Source organism: Trematomus bernacchii, unplaced genomic scaffold (genome assembly GCF_902827165.1).
Source record: "Trematomus bernacchii unplaced genomic scaffold, fTreBer1.1, whole genome shotgun sequence".
Taxonomy (NCBI): Eukaryota; Metazoa; Chordata; class Actinopteri; order Perciformes; family Nototheniidae; genus Trematomus; species Trematomus bernacchii.
In genome coordinates, this window is record NW_022987558.1 from 471376 (window position 1) to 492292 (window position 20917).

Sequence of the window (20917 nt, forward strand, 5' to 3'; positions counted from 1 at the left end):
TTGCAATACTTACTTTCCAATTGTGGGATTGTTGTGGTCGCCACACCAGCCACACTGGAAGGTTCTCAGGCAGTCTGTGCACGTGTTTAAAGCTGAACATTGCTTACACTGGGGAACCGAATGAACACTGAAGAGGGAGAGAATAAGGAATGATAAAAATAAATATTTGATTAAGGTTGGTTTCAACTCATTGACTGACAAAATACAAGTAATTGCATTAAAATGCGAGTGTACTGCTGCATGTGTTCATGTTTAAATCACAGGAAAGCAGATAAATGCAAATACTCAATATGTGTATCGACTGTCAGCGAAACATGACAACAAATAAAGTGTTCAAATGTTCTCATTTTACCTGTCGTACCAGTCCCTGCACTCTCCATACGGGTATTTTGTGAGGTAGGCAGCAAAGTAGAAGCAGGCCTGTGCCGACTCACACCATGCACACTGGCTGGAGTTAGAGAGGCACTCACCACACGTCCTCCTCCTATGTAAGACGAAAAGATGTGCAGAGAGGAGAGGAGGACAACAATTAAGAGTTATAGTTTCAAGTTTCAAGGCTTTTATTGTCATGTGTGCATAGCTACAGTGTAGTTATGACAATGAAAATCTGAGGTCACAGGCTCCTCCAACAGTGCAACACAATAAAACAAGTAAAGTACAAGTAAATAAAATAAAATAGAATATAATAGAAACAGAATATGACAGAAACTGTGCAGAATAGTCTATATACAGTAGGGATGTAACGATATATCGAATATCACGATAAATAAATGTCTCGATACCGTCGTGAGACGAATATATTTTTTTTAAACCTTTATTTAACCAGGTGGTCCCATTGAGATGATGATCTCTTTTTCGACCGGTCCAACATGGCAGCAAGTAGGTTACAACATGAACATAAAACAACAGATAACACAAAAGGACGTCGTATTTACAGGGCCACATTTACATACCTAGAGACATTGACAAGTACCAACAGTATATGTATATCTCGCCCTGTCAATAAGCCTCACCTTCTTGGCAAAAACGGTATTGTTTTTGAAGTGGTGGAGAGACAATGCACAGTTTGACCCACTGCTGTCACCCATGGCCAAAGCATATCTCTCTGTCCCAGCAACATCAGTACCAAGCAAGAGAGTTTTTTCCACAGCAGGGGATATTGTAAACGCCCAAACATCCCAGCTTCTACCTGGAAATGTGGACATGCTCATATTCCTAAAAAATAACCTGTCTGATGATGCTGAGTGAGTGAGTTAGTGAGTTTGAGTTGAGTTACTTGAAAAACTAAAGTGAAACTTGATTTATTGTATTGCAGGGTCTGATTATTATATTGTTGACACTTTAAAATACTACTATCCTACTAAAATGCTGTACAAATCAGATTTATCATTTAATAAAGAACATTTTTTCAAGTAAAAAAAAAAAAAAAGTCCTAATAACATTTTCAAAAAAAGATTTTTCTTTATTTTTCAATATCGCGATAAATATCGTACCGTGGACTTGTTATCGCGATATTATCGTACCGTGAGTTTTTGGTATCGTTACATCCCAGTAATTGGAATATTGATGTATATGATATATGTGAGTTGCAAACAGATAAATGTTATGGATGGGCTATAGGCTCTTGTTGAAATGTCCTCTGGTGAAAATAAGTTGTTTTAACTCACTGGTTGCAGACTTTAGGACACACCCTTGGGTCCCGTATGGATCCATCTAGTCGTCCCCGTCGGCTGCACTGGTAGTCGCCTTTCTTGCTGGAGTTGATCTGCCACTCACAAAAAGTATCCTGCAGGCCAAAGTAAGGTTAGCATGAGTGCGAAACACAGCAGCTCCAAATTAAGTTATATAACATCAGCTGCAATGAAAACCTGTTTAAATGAGGCGTTACCTGAGTGCAAGCAGAGCAGTCTCTGTACTCCTCACACAGGGTGCAGTGCTGCGGTGCTAGCAGCAGATGGCGCTCACCATCTCCTCTGCCTTCCCCCTTCTCCCCCTCAGGGCAGGGCTCGATGTCCGGGGTGTCTCGCAGCAGGCAGCGGGACAAAGAGGGACACCAGCCGCAGGACTGGTCGGACAGACAGGCCAGGCAGGACATGTACGCTGAGCAGGACCCCGAGCGGTACGGCTCCAGGAACAGGAAGGAGATCTCCTGCAGGGGGAGCAAGTTATGGAGGAACGGTTTATCTTTGGTTTTCACTACTGAATGAAAAATACAGATGTGTAAATGTGCAAAGACCAATAAGTTACAGTTCAGTTGTGAAAATCATCGAACACCTATTATAGAGGCTACATTTGTTTGTATGTATAGGACAGGAGGAATTACTTTATGAAGGGTAATAAACGTAAACTTAGATGTTCAAGCTTGAGTGAGGTTTGCAGAGGTCCACAGGTATGGGATGAAATTAAAACACTATAAAAAGGTCTTTATCTGTGTCACTCCTTGAAAAGATCTTAAGGTTTTGAAAACACTTAATGGCTGGGGACTCATTAAACTAATAACCTTATTTTCCCTAGTGATGTGTATGTGTTTATATTATGTAACCTATTTTGAACCAAGGTTTAATCTAATGAAATTGATGTTTAGGGACCATTTAGTAGTTAGGGTTGGATAAATATTGTTTTTAGAGTATTTGGTTAGTGTTATAAGCGTGTAATGTAACACATTAACTCTCTCCAAATCTAGATATGTTGACATTATATCTAGTAAATAATTTATGTTTAGTGTCTGGTGCTTATCGGGTTGTCCCATTTCATATATCTCCATTATGTCTGATGATATAGTACTCACACTCCCTCCAGGTAATGTTCTGTTCCATATCAGGGCCATCTCGCTGGTCTGTCCCGAGCCCGAGTTGTTCAGGTATCCCTCCGCCTGAACGAGGTAATGGTTTCCCCTCGTCAGGTTAGAGAACAGTCGGCTCCCGTCTGTTCGAGCCAGCAGCTTCAACTCCTTCTCCTGCTGCGCTGCCCAGCGACCCACCACCTCCTGCTCCCATGGGATAGAGATGAGAGAGAATAAGAGAGAAAGTAAGAAAAAGTGGACAAGAGTTAAGAAAGGTAGGCAATAAATAAGTGCTGTTAATTTAATACACCTCTCAGTTATCTCGTAAAATGATAGGGTATGCCTGGTTAACTACTTTTTGGTCAAATAGCATTTAACAAATGAGGAAAACATCTTCCATTATAAGGCAGTGAATTCAATATTAAAAACACAATTACAATCTATTCAAATATTTTTCCTGATTTCATTACACTATTGGACAGGCTTACAGGTTTACTTTGACATTTAAAAGCATCAAAACTGTCAGAAAGATATACACAATATTAGGTTTTGTGATACTGTATTGACCTTCACAAATTGTATTGTTTTATAATTAAGAGTTTATATGCAAATATACATGTGGCTCAGATCTTACACAAAGTAGTGCTAAGATCTTGGATGTTACAGGGACTCTGATATTTGCAGATGAAGATTTTACTGTTTTAGTTGCATAATCAACTTAAACTCAGACTTCGTGCATATGGCACTTTATTCTTTAAACTGTGAATGTTTTGCAAAATAAATTCTTGTTTAAAAAGACAATATATATTGACTTTTTGTTACAGTACCACAACATTTCAGAATATACTTAATGGTAACACCCGTATCATGATACACTTTATATTGTTCTATTATTATTGTCCTTGCTGACACACAGCTCTATCTTATTGTGAGGTATGTTAGATAGTTATATCAACACACACTCAAAGAGGATTACATGTCCTGCACTGGTTTCTCCTGTGGGAATGCCTGCCTTGCATTAATGACTGTTATTCAACATGGGACTAAAATAACTAAATTTGGTAGGATGGAAACAATAATAAACAGCAATTTTTGCATCTTGTTGGGAACAGTGTTAATTTTGGGAGCTATTTTTGATTTAGTCTTAGTCGTAAGGCCCGGACACACCAGCCCGATTTTGGGAGTCAGAGGCCGTCAGAGGCCGTCAGAGGCAGTCGGGCATTCGCGGCGCCCTACTCAGGTTGGTGTGTCCCGCACCGTCGTCTCTTTACGGCACCTTTTCACACCTCACGCGGCCGATTGTTGAATCGGCCGCGTGAGGTCAGAGAAAGTCGGCCCAAGCAATCACTCTGATTGGCTGTTCACACTACCGCTGCCTGCTGGTAAGGCCAGTTATTGCCACTCGTCGACTGAAGTATTTGCGGTATGTTCGTAGGCGGGCGGCGTAGCGGGCGGCGTAGCCGACGCAGGCGACGAAGCTGACGTAAAAGTCGGGACGCCTTCGGTACGCGTTCTTTGGTCTCAGGTGGGTGTGTAGCGGCCTTTAGTTTTTAGACGAAAATGTTTGTTAGTTTTAGTCACATTTTAGTCCTTTTTATCCTTCATAGTTTTAGTCTAGTTTTAGTCGACGAAAACTCAAAACGTTTTAGTCCAGTTTTAGTCAAAATGTTTCCTCTCTTCAAACCAATTCAGTTAGCCAAACACAGGTATCTGAAACTGGAATCAATGTGAGCATCAAGTGTTGAAATTCGTAAAGCAACATTTCACTCTCTTAACACTTTACTTGTGTAATATCTAGGGACGGGTATCGTTACGGTTTTTAACGGTACTACTACTCTTAAAAATCTGTGTGCACACCGCTGCAGCGTCTGTTAGGCCCCGCCCCCCGCACACAGGGAGACACAGGGAGATCGCTCTTCTGGAGTGAAGAGAGCGGAAATAATGATATTGCAAGTTAGATACGTAAGATGCATTTTGACAGACGAGACGGACAATTGGGGGAAAATACTCTGCATTTTGAATGTCCGATAGTCCACCATTAACACCTTAGTCCCGTCTCATCTCGTCAACGAAAACTAAATAGACATTTCGTCATAGTTTTTATTATCAAGAATCTATTTATAGCTCGTCATCGTCTCGTCTTTGTCGTGTAAAAAAAGGTCGTTGACGAACATTTTTCGTCATAGTTTTCGTTGACGAAATGAACCCTGTTTGGGAACTCGTTTTCCAACTGCATCTGAGCAACACACACACAAATGCTGAAATGCACTTTCCCTCACCAGTTGGCTGGAGTTGGGCCCTGAAGCCATCCGAGCCTCAAAGTGGAGCCTCTGGATGCGAGCCCACATGGAGACACTCTCGATGGGAGGGGGTGCTGGTGGAGGGGCCCCCCATAATGGGTGGATGAAGCCCCTGAACTGTAGAGCTACGTCCATTTCTGTGGTGGGGCTAAGGATGATGGTGGTGCTGCGGAGGATGGACACCTGGCGAAGGGAGGAGGAGGATGGAGGATAGATGGAAGTGGAAACACATCAACAGAAGCACTACTCTCAACAAACTGCTCCACAAAGTTTGACAAAAACAACACAGACCGTACAAAACGATAAGAAAAAAGAGGGGGTGGTGTGCATTGGAGTCAAGAGGTTGAAAAGCAAGGAGCAGAAGGAAGTCATTAGAAATAAAAAAGGAGAATCATGATATTAAAATTGGAGAACTTGTTCGAAGTGTTGGAGGAAGGAAGGAGGGATAAGTATAAGCAGAGAGGGAAGGAGTTACAACCACAACTAGTACAGGTAGCACTTGAGATTTGGACTCCGTACCTTGTCAGGCTGGGAGTCGTTGCGGGGGTGCTGGAAGGTGAGCAGGTGCAGTCCCGGGACATAGTTCTCGGTGCGACAGGAGTGGAGGGAGGTTAGGAAAAGGGTACGCTCCCCCCACCAGCCGTACGCTCCTGAGATCTGGTCCACACGGCACGCACTTCGCTCTGTGAGACCGAGAGGGAGAGGTCAGCACACAAAGAACACATCTGACCTCTTTAAAAGCTCATCATTTCATTAAGTGTACTGAAAAAGAGTCTGATCTGGGACTTTTGTGAGGCGTGTGTTCAAAAAGAGTCGAATGGCAGGACCTCAGCGCTGCAAAGGAAGCATGGCATTGGACAGGCGAGTCAAATCACGGTCTGAGTAAATAAAAGCACAACAATCAATATATACAAAAATAACAGTCACTTGTACATTCTCAAAGATATTGAAGTGACTGTTATTTTGTATATATTGATTGTTGTGCTTTTATTTAGGTCTTAATGTGTGCATATGTATAAATGTGTCTTTGATTGTGTATATATATATATATATATATATATATATATATATATATATAGGTATATACATATTTGCATGCATATTTGTATATATTCGGGATTGTGGGAAACAGTATTTCGATCTCTCTGTACACACAAACTGGAATATTGACAATAAAGTTGACTTTGACTAGCCTGTCCAATCACAGCAGTAGTCGTGTCACTGTGCTCCAGCTCTGAAACACGCCCAACAAAATTCCCTCCCATGTCAACTCCCAAAATGTTTTTTTAGGCTTAGCCCCTCTCTTCTGCCCTCCTCCCTCCCTCCCTCCCTCCCTGAGTCTCACCTGACACTGGAAGGCAGGACTCGTTCTGGACACACCAGCCAAATTCACCAGGGGCCCGGGCCAGAGAGGCGGGGGTGCCACTGAATACCAGACAGGACTGGCAGTCAGACAGGAAGCGAGCCAGGCCAAGGCAACCAGTGCTGCCACACTGTGAACACAACAGAGGGGCTGTTCATTTCACCTTGTAAATCTGAAGGATACACATACAGACACATCGAAGGGAAAGAAATGTTTTTTTTGGTGTCTCCTGCTGTGGGAATAGAAATAGGAATACTATATTTTACTGTACATTTGCACTAGGGGAGTTGGATTATACCAGTGTTTATAGTTTTATATGGTTTTAATAATACGCATAATCTTCTGTAAACAATCCAGCTCCTCTTAAATCATTTTATATATGCATTTATGGTTAGAGACTCTCACTCTTCCTCCTTACACATTTTGGCCGGAATGAAATAGTCAAAAAAGAGAGAATTTGCACAATAAGCAAAGTTAAATATTCATTTGACTAATACGGTTTTATTTTCTTATAAAATTTCAATTAGATATCACCTTAATGTTGTTATTTTGAATTCTTTTGACCACAATATCAATGACATGACATTAAGAAGGTGTCACATTAAAGGCTATGATGAGGGAAATGTTACCGGATTAGTGGGCTGGTACTCTCGACAGCGGCCTTCACACCAGCTGCACTCGGGGTTCTTCAGGCACATACTTTCATCGAGTGCCTCAGCACACACAGCATCCTAACAAAACAACACAAACACACAGAGATTCACAACAATTGAGTTATCATAGCTGCAATTGTTCAACACAACATTTTCATTCTCTCTTATTGGTTTTTCCAATGATATGACTTCCACTTCTATTGTTTCATGACTCACCCTGTCACCCTGATCGCTACTGACGAACAGCGGAACTTTGTAAGCCACCAGGTCTCCATTGGCAATACCGTTGTAACCCCCGGCAACCAGCAGCACTTTTCCCTCCATCACAGCAGCAACGTGCGAGTAACGCCCCCTCACTGGATCCCCTCCTGAGAAAGAAAAAAGTAATGCTTTGTATGCAATGCATGTACAGATGTAACAACCACCAAGAAACAAGCTGGAGATGAACACTGGACTAAGTGTTGGAGAACTCACTGAGGGACCATCTCTCCCCAGCAGAAACCCACTGGTGACAGCCCAGGTGGTAAAAGAAGATATCCTCATCATAGCACTTCTCCTCTTGGTAATGAATATGCACATTCCCCCCTGGGAGAGAAAGGCAGGAAGGAAGAACATTAGCACGTCACTGATTAGAGTGAATTATGTCTGGCCATTTCCTCCATGCTTACCGTAGACCACCATGTAGTTTCCGATGACGGTGGCTGTGTGGAAAGCTCGCTCTCTGGGGCCGGTTGCTGGGAAACGGGAACGGAAAGATGTCCAGAACCGCCGGTCAACGTGGAACACGTCGGTGTTGTTCACCCTCACACTAAACCTTTAAAAAAATAAACAAGTGGACTTTTGGTGTGGATACAGATGCTGTTACTTACTTGCTGGTTAAACCTCAAAATGTTGGGTAACCACTAATGTTATTATTTTAAATCATTTCTACATCTACATGTTTCATTTTTACAACTTTGACTCAAGTCATTATTTTGGAATCTTAAGGTATAAATGGCTTGTGTATATGCACAAACAGAAATATATTATGTGCAATCCAAAAATCAAATATTGATACTCAAAAAATAGGCAGCAAACTGTTGCTTCCTCATAAACAACAACAAATATGTGTGGTCAAAATGTTCCTACTTGCTGTGTGAGGGTTACTGTTGGCTATGCTAATGCACAAGTGTGTGTACCTGGCAGTGGTGGGCCGGTGGCCACCGTAGACCAGCAGCGTCCTGGAGGGGCTGTGGAACACCATGGAGTGGCCCGCGGTGGAAGGGGGCTTCCCCCCGGTGGGCTGAACAGTCTCCCACCGCCCAGAGCCATGCAGGCCGAACCGATACAGAGAGGAAGAAAACATATCCTCCTCAGTGCGACCTGGGAAACAAGGAGAGGGGAAAATAAAAGATGCTGCTAAGTAGAATGCATTTTTCAAGGGATAAACTGTAGGTGTGGCAATCAAAACATAGACTTAAAGGTCCCCTATTATACTGTTTTCCATCAATATATTATAGGTCTCAGATATATACAAAACATGTCTCTGGAGTGTTTGGCTCCAAACACCAAACAGATCATTGCAGCATCCCATAATCCCCTCTGTTTCAGACCTGTTTCAAAAGTGCTGATTCTCTGTCTGTTACTTTAGATGAAAATAAGGAGCCCCTCCCCACGCCCCTCTGAGAGATATTTGGTTAAAAAGAATACAATGGTGCTCTAGGAGGAGATTCAGGTGATAATGTGGGGGGGGGGGTTACCTTGGTTGGTGATTGGCTAATGGTTACACAAGCCAAAAAATTGTTATGACATCATAAAGTGGCCAAAATCTGAGGTTTTCTTATAAATGGATCAGGACAAAGAAACTTTCAGAATCTCTTAATGCAGAGAGGACACATGTTGATGTAGAAGAGACATGAAAAAGTGGATTTTGCATAATAGGTGACCTTTAAAAGTGACAGTATGTTGTGAAACTTACCTCCAAATACATAGAGATAGTTGTCTACGACAGCTGCAGCGTGATTGGCCAGTTTAGGAGACCCACGCGAATTTGAGAAGCCGTGCTGCTGCCAGTCATCTTGGAGAGGCCGGTACATCCAGACGTCACTGGCCAGGGAGCCGTTAGCTAGCTCTCCTCCAAAGATCACCATGTTACCCGTCCACTCAACAGCTGTGTGGGAATGACGAGCCACCTGACAAGAGCGGAGAGTCAAACAGCTAAATGTTAAAGGATATTTGAGAAGATTACAAATGAAGCTCAGCGCAAGTTCAACCAGGAAGACCTTCTTTACTCATTAATTTACTATTTCCATGTTACTACTCTCTCTCCTCTCAATAAGTGATCGGGGGCGTCACTCCCCAGCTTAACCAATCACTTCGCTCTATTCTCACAAGCCTATCATAGCGCTCTGCTAAACCTTTTAAATCTGCTCTCCCCTCTGACAGCTGTCATTTCAGGTGACACGACGCAACCATCCTCCAACCCCTTTCACCTCCTGTCCCTCTGAATCCAGGGTCAAGCCAAGCCACTCCTCTTCAGACCAAACCCAACTATCTATTCACCACCACCAGTGTCTAGACCCCGGGGGGTTTCATCGGATCGGTTCTCCCCTCCCGAATGATACTCCTGCACAACGGGGCCTAATCGCCAAAACTCCATTACATTCATTTGTGTATTCCTGGCAATACATATGTATTCTTACATCAAAACCGTCTCTCCTGATTGAATGCACTGCAATCAGCTGATTACTATAAAACTTTCATCTCCACACTTCCACACAATATCATAAATCACATTACTGCACAACCATACATTTGATATCTGTTTTTATATCTGCCATATGTTTGGTTTCTTTGTCATAATATGCTTTGGGGCTGGGGAGTTTTTTTTACCACTGAATCTCGACTGACTACTTCTTATTCAAATAAATTCTAGCTGTGCTGACTAAGTTTCTATAAATACTCTATCATGATCAGTGGCGTAACAAGGTTGTGATTGGCCCCGGTGCAAATATTGTTTTGGAAAAAAAACGGTCTAATTTTGTCAGTTTAGCTGTTACATCTCCTTGTTCTCTCTTGTCCTTTCTCTTTTGAGCGCCGCTCTTGTGCTTTGGTTTGCTGTACATTATAAATGCAAGCTATTCGATTTTTTATAATGCTGCCGAACTTGCTGCTGCTAGCTACAGTACAGTACAGGTTGATTAAACGGTTCTCTCGTCACGCAAGGTATCACATGATCATGATTAAGGAAGCAAAGTTTTTTGTTTTCATGACGTTTGAAATATAAGGTTTCTGCAGAAGGCTGAAGGTAACAAAGCCCTTATATGGAAACAAAACATATGAGGTGTAAAAACAGGAAGAAGCACAAACAGTATGCGTGCGTGTGTGTGTGTGTGTGTGTGTGTGTGTGTGTGTGTGTGTGTGTGTGTGTGTGTGTGTGTGTGTGTGTGTGTGTGTGTGTGTGTGTGTGTGTGTGTGTGTGTGTGTGTGTGTGTGTGTGTGTGTGTGTGTGTGTGTGTGTGTGTGTGTGTGTTAATACACAAACTACTTACAGGAGAGTGACCATAAGACCGGCTTTCCCATTGGTTGGAGGAGAAGTTATATTTGATCAAGTCACCAAGAGCTCTATTCAGGTCAAACCCTGTGGGAAAATAAGTAATAATCAAATGTACATCGAGGTTATTTATCATCATAACACTAGCCAGTAAAATCAAATGAGGGACTGCAGCTGAAATAAAGGGGTTGGAAGGAGGACTTTATTCCCTTTATATTACATCAGTAGAAATTACGAGTATCTCACCGCCAAACAAGTACATGGCTCCAGTGGAGGACAGATACACGCCAGCAGAACCCGTCCTGGGGGGCGTGTGGGGGTTTCCTTCACTCACCCGCCACCACTGCCCCGCCCCACTGTCGTTATGAAAACCAAGCAGGCAGCTCTGACCCAGGAAGCTAGGGTTACATATGCAACGCTCCCCTTTCTGAGACAAAACATTGGAGAAGAAAAATTGTTTAAGACCACACCGCACAACAAACAGGCGTAATATAAGCTTATTTAGGGGAGGATGAATGACCCTTCCGTTGGACACTGATCGCTTTTGTTATTATTAAACCTTCCCCATCCCTACTCTTACGTTGTCACACTGGCCATTCACAGAACAAGCCTGGGAGCACAGGTAGGTTGTACAAGCTGCTCCTCCCCAACCCTGATGGCACTGGCACTTTGATGTGGTGGAGTCACAGCGACCACGGCCCCCACAGGCTCCGGGGCACAGAGAGAAGGTGTACGTTGCATTATAGCCCAGGAGGTTGTAATTAGCGTCACTGAAAAGATGAAGCAGCATCTGGAACAAGGAAATCAAATAATAGACACAAAATGATTATATGCCATAGTTATAACGCTTCAGAGTTTCTTTCATCATGCTTTCATTAGTTACCTTGCCAGACTTGGCTTCAATGGGTTCAGGCAGAGTGTTGCCACTCAGGCTGGCTAGAAGAGGGCTCTGGTAGGAGTCTCCATCATACACAAACAGGTAGTCATAGGTACACTCTGTGTCCATGAAGGTGAAATTTAGGACAATGCTGTGACTGCTGCTGGGGGCTGGAGGATGTATAAAGGTGGGAAATATCTGTGAGTTACAGTCTTCGGCATTTATTCATAAATGTTTCAGCGAACAAGACACACTCTTATACCTTTGATAAGCCACTCGCAGTTCCCATTGACAGAGTAGTTTCCTGGTCCATCTGTGACGTAGCCTGGTGGTCCCCTCAACACCTGCCTGTGGCCTTTGCAGTCCCCTGCCTGGCATGGAGACTCAGCCAACAGCAGAACCACCAGGATGATGGAGACAGGCAGGGGGGAGGCCATCACTGGCACTGCCTGAATAATGACAGGTAAATGGTCAAAGATAACAACTTTGTGTGGGTCCTCCTAGCAGATATATCTTTAAAAATATGCATCAGCCTCATGTAAATAAATATGACAGCAAAAAAATATAGGATTATTTCTAAGGAGGCGTTGTGGTCACAAACAACCTAATGTGGCCATGCAAGTCCCCTGTCCGTTTGCATAATTCCATTCTTGCTTCAGTATAAAACCACGCAATCCTTAAGACAACTGCAATGTCATGCAGACTGTAGAATAACACACAACCAAATGTGATTCAAGTGCTAGTGATGTAAAGATATATAGTACATTTACTCAAGTACTGTGCTAAAGTACAATTTTGAGAGGCTTGTACTTTCCTTGAGTATTTCAATGTGTTGCTACTTTGTACTTCTACCCCACTAAAATTCAGAGGTAAATAGTGTACTTTTACTCCACTACATGTATTTAATATCTTTAGTTACTTTGCAGATTTGGATGATTGATATGAAATATAATCAAACACTTACATAAGACTTTAGTTACACCTGGAGTTAATTCACAAGCTAGCCTGCAGTATACAACGTGATTAAAACTAGTTGCACCTTTACCAGCTTTGATAACACTTTAATGCATCAATAATCATAATCAAAACACATTATGTATTATTTTGAAATGGATCAATCTGCACAATGATTATTTTTACTATTGGTTCTTTAAGTATATTTGTATGCTAATACTTTTGTACTTTTACTTGAGTGACATTTTGATAGCAGGACCGTTACTTGTAACAGAGTATTCCTACACTCTGGTACTTCTACTTTTACTTAAGTACAAGATCTGAATACTTTTTCCAGCTCTGGGCCCTTCAAGTCCCCCATCCGTTTGCATAATTCCGTTCTTGCTTCATTAGCAAACTACACCATCCTTCTGACAACTGCCATGTCATGCAGACTGCAGAATAACACAGAACCAAATGTGGAACAATTGCAATGCAATGCTCAAAACGGCTTAGACGCAGCCTATAGAGAGAGAGAAAAACAGATACTGATGAAGCTAACAACTCTAGCCCTATGTACAGTACCGTTAGCCCACTAAACAGTGCACCAATCTTACAAACATTAAAGTGACAACAATACAATGTCCACACATGTGGAGATTTATCAAATAACAATGCTATTCAACAACACAGAGGGTTTTATATCCAACAAGATAAGAGATAAACACTGGTATCAGCAACAGGGGCTCACCGCAGGCTATCACAACAAAGCTAATATGCAGAGGTTGCTAAGCTCAGAAAGCTAGCTGAATACCGTTAACAGAAAGAGGCCGTTAGCAGGTTAGTTTAAACATTTTCATCATCATACTCACCAGTTCCCGTCTCTTTGCCTCCATGGTAATTTACATGTTCTTTGACTTGTGAATGCTTGAGACTGAGAGCTAGCTTATAGCTAATGCTTCGACAAAAATGCAGAGGACAGGATCTGCTAAACTAGCTTGTCGGCTAGCTAGCGCTAGCGGCTAAATTCCAGATGCGCAATCGGCAGTTGCTGCTAAATCTACCAAGAACCGTCCCTCTTGAGAGTAATTCTTCGTTATATATTTAGGAAATTATGTTTCTTAGCCGTTACAGCAGGAGGAAATGCTGCCAGCTAACAACGAACCCACAGATCGCAATCGACCCGATCCCTGCAGTCCATCCCAGGGACAGATGCCCGTTGTTTTGGTGTTTATGGTTGGCTAGCAGCCACCGGTGTTAGCCAACAAAAAAGACAGCATGTCCACCACCGCCATCCAGCGGAGAGATCAACGACTCAACATCTGGATTTCTGACATTTTCATTTAACAGACAGTATGTCGAAAGCATAGTCTCTATTTATGTATAATGTACAAACGTTTCAGCAACCATCACTGAATTGTGTGTGTGTGTGTGTGCAGTGGTGGAAGACATTCTCAAAAGTAGTAACATCACAGCGATAGATGAGATAAGATATACATAATTTGAAAGAAAATGGGGCACAGCAGCATAGAGAAAACATTGCAAATGAATTAGAAGTAAATACAATAAAATAAAAATAGAGGGGAGAAAAACTATAAAAACAAAATAAAGATATACATAACAGCAGTAGAAGATAAATAAAATACCCAAAACAGTGAATAGGCCTATATAGATATCATTAATGAGGATATGTATCATTACCCCTTGTATGATTGTTTATGTGTTTTTATTGTGTGTCTGTTTGCACACTGTGACGGGGTTGCACTCAAAAATCTCATTGTACTGTATATTTGTGTATGATGACAATAAATGCTTAGATAGATAATCAAATGTGTCCCACAGAGCAGCATTTTTTGAAATCGTGTAAGGACAGTTAATGTGCTTTTAATCAATAAAGAAAACTAATTCGATTTTATTGGTTTTTATTAAACAAGTGATTACATGGAGACAGCGAATACAGATTGTGGATAAAAACAGATTCAGAGCAGTAGTAGTAGTAGTAGGCAATAGCATACAAGCTGTCACTGAGCATGACTACTTCCAGGCCACAATTTGTGTAGCGAGTGATAAAATATACAACAAACCAAACAGCACAGATCGGTTAACATTTTAAACCACAATATTTGAGTAAAAATAACAACATTATATAAAAGTACAACAAATGATTTCCCCAGCATAAAGGCAATTCTTTCAATTGATTCTAACAATTGTGTAAAGTAAAAATGTAAGGATTACGTAACTACTATAAAAGCACCCAAATCTAGTAAAGCAAGCAACCTAAATACATTCACATTTGTATTTATTGACCCTCAGATATCAAAAGATGGATGTCTAGAGAGATTTTTTTTAACCACTTCAAATGTGATCAGTTTTGGCACCAGCGTCAGCCAAGTTCCCAGTTATTTTGGTGTCATTTTGTATTCGTTTCTGTCCATAGTAATGTAGCGACAAAAGAGTGATCAACCCACTTTCCTCCAGCTAAGGCACATGTCAACATATTGGGCTTTGATTATCCTCTGCTTTCTCAAAACAAATCATCACGTCTCAGTTTAGTTTTTTTAAACGACATCAGTATTCAGAAAGTAATTTCTCAAATGATGCATCATGCAGCTTGACAGGCTCTAATTCTCATGAGTCCCTTATGCCGAACCTGAAATATATCCTTATCGTCTTTTATGTACTTTGAATTAGAAATATATTTTATCTCTAGAATTTTTAATTTTAAGTTTTATTTTATTACATATATTATATTCTTACATATATATTTGTTTTTAGTTTTAGCATTGTTAGAGGGACTCTGAGACTTCCATAGCAAACGACTGCTTCTGTGTTATTGTTGTTTATATGATAAACAAAGAACTTGAAAAGGAATTATACGTTAACTAAAAATGTAATTTCTGAATTTTCCAATTTATAAACTGTTTATTTTATATTTAATTAGATTTTTTACATGATTATCTATACACTGATTGTTTTTCTCAATTGTATTGTTCAATCCCTTATTATTTTGTATCCTTTATTTGCTACATTGACTTGTAATCAATCAGTGTGACTGATAGTGACATTTTGTTAAATGTATCTTACTTTAAAAAGGTTGTGTGTAAAAAGGTTTTTATTCTTATTTCCAATCCTAGTTTTGTAAATCGGCCTATGATGTGTGTACAGCTATCTTTCCCTGAGGCAGAACCGTAGGACTACTATAGAGCCCAGGGCCGAAGAGAGGGAACATCTCCTCATCAAACTCGTGTGTTAACGTGACAAGGTGCTTCGTCGTGCCCCCATCCCAAAATGACACCTCTCCCTTATCCATGTTCAGCTTGATGCGGATCCTCTCGGGGCGCTGCTGCACCTGCAGCTCCGTACGCTCAGGGGTGGAGACGGTGTACACGCCTTTGCTCAGTCCAATGGACCACACACCTCGGTTAGTAGAGACTGTGAACTTCTTCTTACGGGGCACGGACTCTTTGCACACTCCCACAATCCACTTGGGATTGTCGCCCACAATGACGTCCCATCTGTGTTTCCCTGTCTTGTAACCTTCAGCGCCCAGGACGAAGACGCAGGGATCGAAGCGCTGCGGGTTCTCAGGGACGGTGAGCCGCTCCGAGCTTTCCTTCACAGAGGACAGGTCTGGGTTCAAGGAGAGCCAGGGAGAGGCGGTGTTGGGGTCGAACACCACTGGGTCTGCACACAGGAGGAGACAATATTATGTTAAAAGAGCAATCTTTCCCACTTCGTTTTTGCTCCTTTCTGTCCTTTGGTTTACGCCTGACCGACGCGCTCACACATCACACAGAGAGATATTGTTTGTTTGTTTCGGTACATTTATTTCCATCTTATCCTTTACATGTATTTTCTTCACTGTTCTCTTCTTTTAACACAAATAAAAGTGTCTTAACAGACGATGATGGAGACAGTTACGTCACATAAAATAAACAACTTAAACTCATAATTTCTCTGCAGTGCAGTGGTCAAAAAACCTTATCAAAAACCAAAATGAACGCAGAGTATCGTCAGCAGGACGCTTTTGTACCAGCTGAGGCAATCACAGCGCCAATCAGCTGCTTTGTTTAACCGCGTGTGCGGATCACAATAAATTGACATTAATTAACAACCTATTCCATTCCATAACCAATATTCAACGCATAATTCAACGATTAAATAATCAAAATAGTAAATCAACATTTTGGCTCCTATATATGTATTTAAATTAAAGTAAAGTAACATTTGTTTGGTCACATACAATGTTTTTAGACTGGGGGGAAAAAGGCAACTTATGGACAAATGTAAGATTCTGAATCAATTCACAACTTCCAAAAATCAATATTTAAAATGTTTTTTCTTTAAAGCTAAGTCAAAATAGTGTTAAGCATGTTTGTGTGAATCGTAGAAAGATCCCACAAAATGTCTGAGAAATAAAAAGAGCGCTAGACTACGCCAACCAATTATATTCATGTAACATGCAGCATTTTTATTTTATTGTATAACCTAAAAGTTATTTTATTCCTAAAGAATAAAGAAATGTGGGTTGTGTTGAAATTATTGTAATCAGTTGCCGTAACTATTTCAAATATAAAACAGCATTATCTCATACAAACTTTTAGCACCAGCACAAAATTAGCCCCTTTTTTAAAATCTAGAAATAATTTTTAAATGACTCATGACCACAACAATCAAAAATGATCGTGAGACACAAAAGGTTTCACACCCCTATTGAAGGTGGTATTTTTTTGTGCCAATATTTAAGTCTGTGTTAACTTCGAGACCTAAGTTTCAAGTAGATCACGACACATTTAATGTCCGACACCAAGGTCTGAAGAAATGCTTTTTGTTGCCAAATCAATATCAAACTTATTAAACAATCACAAGTTCAGTAAAGACACAAGGTTTTTTAAACCGCAGGCCAATCCCAACTCCCAGCGTCGTTTACTCACTATATTTGACATGGGCCTGCAAGTTCTTCCAGATGTTGAAGCTCAAAGCACCGACATGTTTGCCCATGTTCAAAACCGAGTTGTAAGGGATGGAAGGGTCGTCCTTAGTCCACTGAGCTCTAAAGCAAAGATGGCAATAAGAAGTTAACAAACACTTCACACAATAGAATAAAGACTTAAAGATTTAACAGCACACAATATTTTTGATTGCCAGTGTATTTTGCGGATACTTACTCTCTCTTTAACTTCTGGAAATTCTAAAAAATAAAAGAGAGTAAGTGAGATAAGTTAGTAAGAGACAAATAAGGTACAGTCATATGCATTTCATAACTTTGTGCCTCCTCTTACCTTCAGGAGGGGAAGATCGTCGTTGCTCATCTCTTTCTTCAGGGTTTCAGAGAGCGCCTTCAAAGCCTCGATGTCCTCGTTTGCTTTGTCGATCTTCCCCTGTATGCTGGCGATCTTCTGCCCCTCGTCATCGGACAGGGCTTTGAGGCACAGAGCTTCTTCTGCGACCAGCGCCTTGTGCAGCCTCTCAAACTCAGCCTTGATCTGCCTCTCTGCCTGCTCAGCTTGATACTGCATGGATTAAAGAAAAGAGATATTACTTAAATAGTTTACATACAAGAAGGAATTATAATTGTATGTGCCGTCTCCATCCTCCAAATATTTAGCTATGTAATAAAGACCTGTTTGAGATAATGTTCTATTTTACAAGATTTCATTGCAAGAAATTATGAAATTATTCTTTATGGCAACCATTTTTAAGCTATATAAAAAAGTGTGATGCTTTATTGGAGATGTGTACTACCCACCCCATGTCATATAGCTTACTTAAAGGTGGGGTATGTAATTTATTTCAGATACACTTTTTTTTTTATTCCATGGAATGCTCTTAACATCCCGATAGCAATGAATACATTAAATGCTTTGACAAAAAATCCATAAAAAAAATGTCATCTGTGGAAGCCGTAGTACTGTAAAAAGCACGACCAATCATCTGAGCCGGCCCGGCTAAAATAACTGGATGGCCTACCTGCCTGTCAGCTTTCCATCTGTGCACAAATTTATCTCGTGCCCTCATTGGTCATGTGTGCGTTCGTGTGTGTTGGAGGAGGGAGTAAGGAAGTGGCAGATTTTTTCCGGCTGTGTATTTTCAAATTCTAGCGCACTCGAGCTGGTTTCTCCAAAATTACCTACCCCACCTTTAAATGTATTAATTTTTGGTTTCATGTTTTTTCTCATATTAGATTTATTTTTAGGAAAATGTATGGCTTCAAGGATTTGATTACTAACAGTAAAGAAATAAGGATGCGGGCTGTGTTCAGAAAACATATAAGGGGGCATGTTAGGGTCCATCTATCTAAATCTATATATGTGATGTATTGCATTTAATATGACTTTAGATAACAATATTAGGAATCTGAGCAAAAAGGAGATATTTGCAGTCAATGTCCGGGGCAAATGACTTAACAAATCCCTGTGGGGAGCTCCTTTCTCCACAAAAGTCTGAAGGTAGCGGACTAGTTTTGCATCTTTTTTATTAAACTATATCAAAGATTATACACAGATGTATGTAAGATGAACCCAGTGCGATGTGACAGCAACTTTACCTTGACGTATTCCACTGAATTGCTGAGTTTGCGTGTCCATTTCTTGTACTCCTCCACTTTCTTTTCAAAAATCTGGACTTTGAAGCTCAGCTCTTTCTGCAGGGTGGAAAGCAGAACATCAGATAACCAAAAGAAGACATCATTGTTATTGAATCGGCAAAGCAACATATTAGCATGAGCATGCAGTTTATTACAAGTATATCTTATTATTCAAATCATCAGTGAAAAAATGTCATGAGGGGAATACCACACAAAGCTTAATGGAAAGAAAATCCTTTTGTTTTTTTCAAGTAGACGTATTGTTGGATGTTTTAATTCAAACTACTTGGGCACCGTTGAACTTTAAGTATATGTTGATGCATGTATACTTTTGTACTTTTACTTGAGTAACATTTTGAATGCAGGAATTTGACTTGTAACAGAGTATTCCTACACTCTGGTACTTCTACTTTTACTCAAGTACAAGATCTGAGTACTTCTTGCACCTCTGTCAGGCCCACATATAGAAGCTGCAGTATCTCTCTAATGTGCTTCTGGTGATCTCTGTACTTTTCCTTGCAGGTTTGAAACTAAGTGCTATCAACGAATAATGTTACCTTTAATTAAATACTTATTTCAGAGACCAAAACACCTATATTGATAACTTCTGAGAGTACTTTACCTTACATATCGGAGCCCCATCTTTGAGTGAGAAGAGCTTGTGTGTGTTGTGCATGGCCACACAGTCCACACACAGCGGCTCCTCGTCCTTCTCGCAGTACAGCTCCAGAGGCCTCAGGTGCAGGTTGCAGGTGTCTTCCTCATTGGGAAGCTTCCGGGTCTGCATCCAATTAGACTGCTTGAGGAAAGTCTCGCACGTACTGTTGAGCGCGCGGTTGGCGATGGCCTGCGATTCCTCAAACAAGGTTCTGCACACGGGACACTTCTTGTTCACCTTCGCACTGTTATGCAGACACTCCCGACAGAAGCTGTGGGTGCAGGGCAGCAGCATGGGGTCCCGGAAGATGCCCTGACACACGGGGCAGGTCAGGTCCTGCCGCAGGGGTTGAGCCTCCTCCGGCATTTCTTCGTCAATACACTCAGCCATGGATCCAACACTTCCTTTCGAATTCGAGAAACGCCCAAACTCAGGATTATACACAGAAAAATACGCAGTGGCCCGGATGTGTGATGTGTTAAGTCTTCACCAGTTAGCTTACGATCAGATAAGATAATAAAAAGTAGTATGTGGTAGTTTTAGGAAGTATAAAACTCCTCAAACTGCTCTCGCACTGCACTCGAGTTAGTTCTGTGCCACTCTCTGACTCATTTCCGTGTTTCTGAGACAGACTGCAAACCTGACGAGGGATAAAACACTGCTCTCTAGCGGACCTGGAGGATTTTACATAGCTTTATTATCCGTTCTCTCTGTGGAGGTCTGCACATCTGCAAGAGTTTATCTACAATAAGTAGGGAGAAAAGTCAGGGTGCAACTTTATGAAATATGCTGTTGTCATACGTTAGAAAAAAAATCGGTAGTAAATGTATCTCAAGGATCACATGTGTAAAAATATCAAGATGCCCATTTGTTATGTAATGCATTTATTATATAGATTTGATGTGATTGTGTTGATATGTGCATGTTATATATGTATTGCCAGTCATCTGTCAAATTTAATTTCCTGTTCCAATTCAAGCATTACAGGGGTCTGATATGTCATGCTAATGAAGCTTAATCGACTTTGAATCACTTTCTGTTGTTGTAATGCAAATAAATATACAAAAGCCTAGACAGCTGAATTAGAGACAATACTCTCCTAAACATTAACATTATGCAATTACAAATATACCATGAAAGCACACAAACACACATTGTCATCACAGGATATGCCTTTTATTTATTTTTGCACTTTATTCAGCTGTTTTACTAAACTTGATTAACCCATGAACC

General features: G+C 40.9%; 2 protein-coding genes across 3 annotated transcripts in view; both read right to left on the bottom strand.

The window, feature by feature from the left end:
* Window positions 1–13674, bottom strand: part of megf8 (multiple EGF-like-domains 8) — a 34797-nt gene extending 21123 nt beyond the window's left edge. For both annotated transcript variants that reach the window (XM_034123929.1, XM_034123930.1), the window contains exons 1-20: window positions 13313–13674; window positions 11770–11956; window positions 11514–11677; window positions 11211–11420; window positions 10877–11057; window positions 10629–10717; window positions 9056–9269; window positions 8277–8460; window positions 7767–7912; window positions 7573–7683; window positions 7315–7466; window positions 7075–7176; window positions 6428–6575; window positions 5602–5765; window positions 5062–5265; window positions 2789–2986; window positions 1889–2149; window positions 1668–1786; window positions 353–484; window positions 14–127 (exon numbers count right to left, since the gene is read on the bottom strand). In XM_034123929.1, the coding sequence (XP_033979820.1) occupies window positions 14–127; window positions 353–484; window positions 1668–1786; window positions 1889–2149; window positions 2789–2986; window positions 5062–5265; window positions 5602–5765; window positions 6428–6575; window positions 7075–7176; window positions 7315–7466; window positions 7573–7683; window positions 7767–7912; window positions 8277–8460; window positions 9056–9269; window positions 10629–10717; window positions 10877–11057; window positions 11211–11420; window positions 11514–11677; window positions 11770–11956; window positions 13313–13336 (3104 nt within the window). In that variant the 5' untranslated portion in view covers window positions 13337–13674. The remainder of the gene's footprint in view (window positions 1–13; window positions 128–352; window positions 485–1667; window positions 1787–1888; window positions 2150–2788; window positions 2987–5061; window positions 5266–5601; window positions 5766–6427; window positions 6576–7074; window positions 7177–7314; window positions 7467–7572; window positions 7684–7766; window positions 7913–8276; window positions 8461–9055; window positions 9270–10628; window positions 10718–10876; window positions 11058–11210; window positions 11421–11513; window positions 11678–11769; window positions 11957–13312) is intronic.
* A 671-nt stretch (window positions 13675–14345) lies between these two features.
* trim35-28 (tripartite motif containing 35-28) lies at window positions 14346–20296 on the bottom strand. The gene is made up of 6 exons (XM_034123960.1): window positions 19649–20296; window positions 18988–19083; window positions 17723–17953; window positions 17609–17631; window positions 17375–17493; window positions 14346–16124 (listed from the first exon to the last, which is right to left on the bottom strand). Exons 1-6 carry the CDS (start codon window positions 20072–20074, stop codon window positions 15589–15591), a joined length of 1431 nt encoding a protein of 476 aa, XP_033979851.1. The 5' UTR covers window positions 20075–20296; the 3' UTR covers window positions 14346–15588.
* Window positions 20297–20917: the final 621 nt, after the last annotated feature.

Bases quoted from the DNA above. Each gene is read 5' to 3' on its own strand.
- trim35-28 (XM_034123960.1), bottom strand. From the start codon at position 20,074: ATGGCTGAGTGTATTGACGAAGAAATGCCGGAGGAGGCTCAACCCCTG. The intron at 17,632-17,722 runs GTAAGAGGAGGC...TTTATTTTTTAG, and splicing joins ACGATCTTCCCCTCCTGAAG to AATTTCCAGAAGTTAAAGAG. The intron at 17,494-17,608 runs GTAAGTATCCGC...TCTTTGCTTTAG, and splicing joins TTCCAGAAGTTAAAGAGAGA to AGCTCAGTGGACTAAGGACG.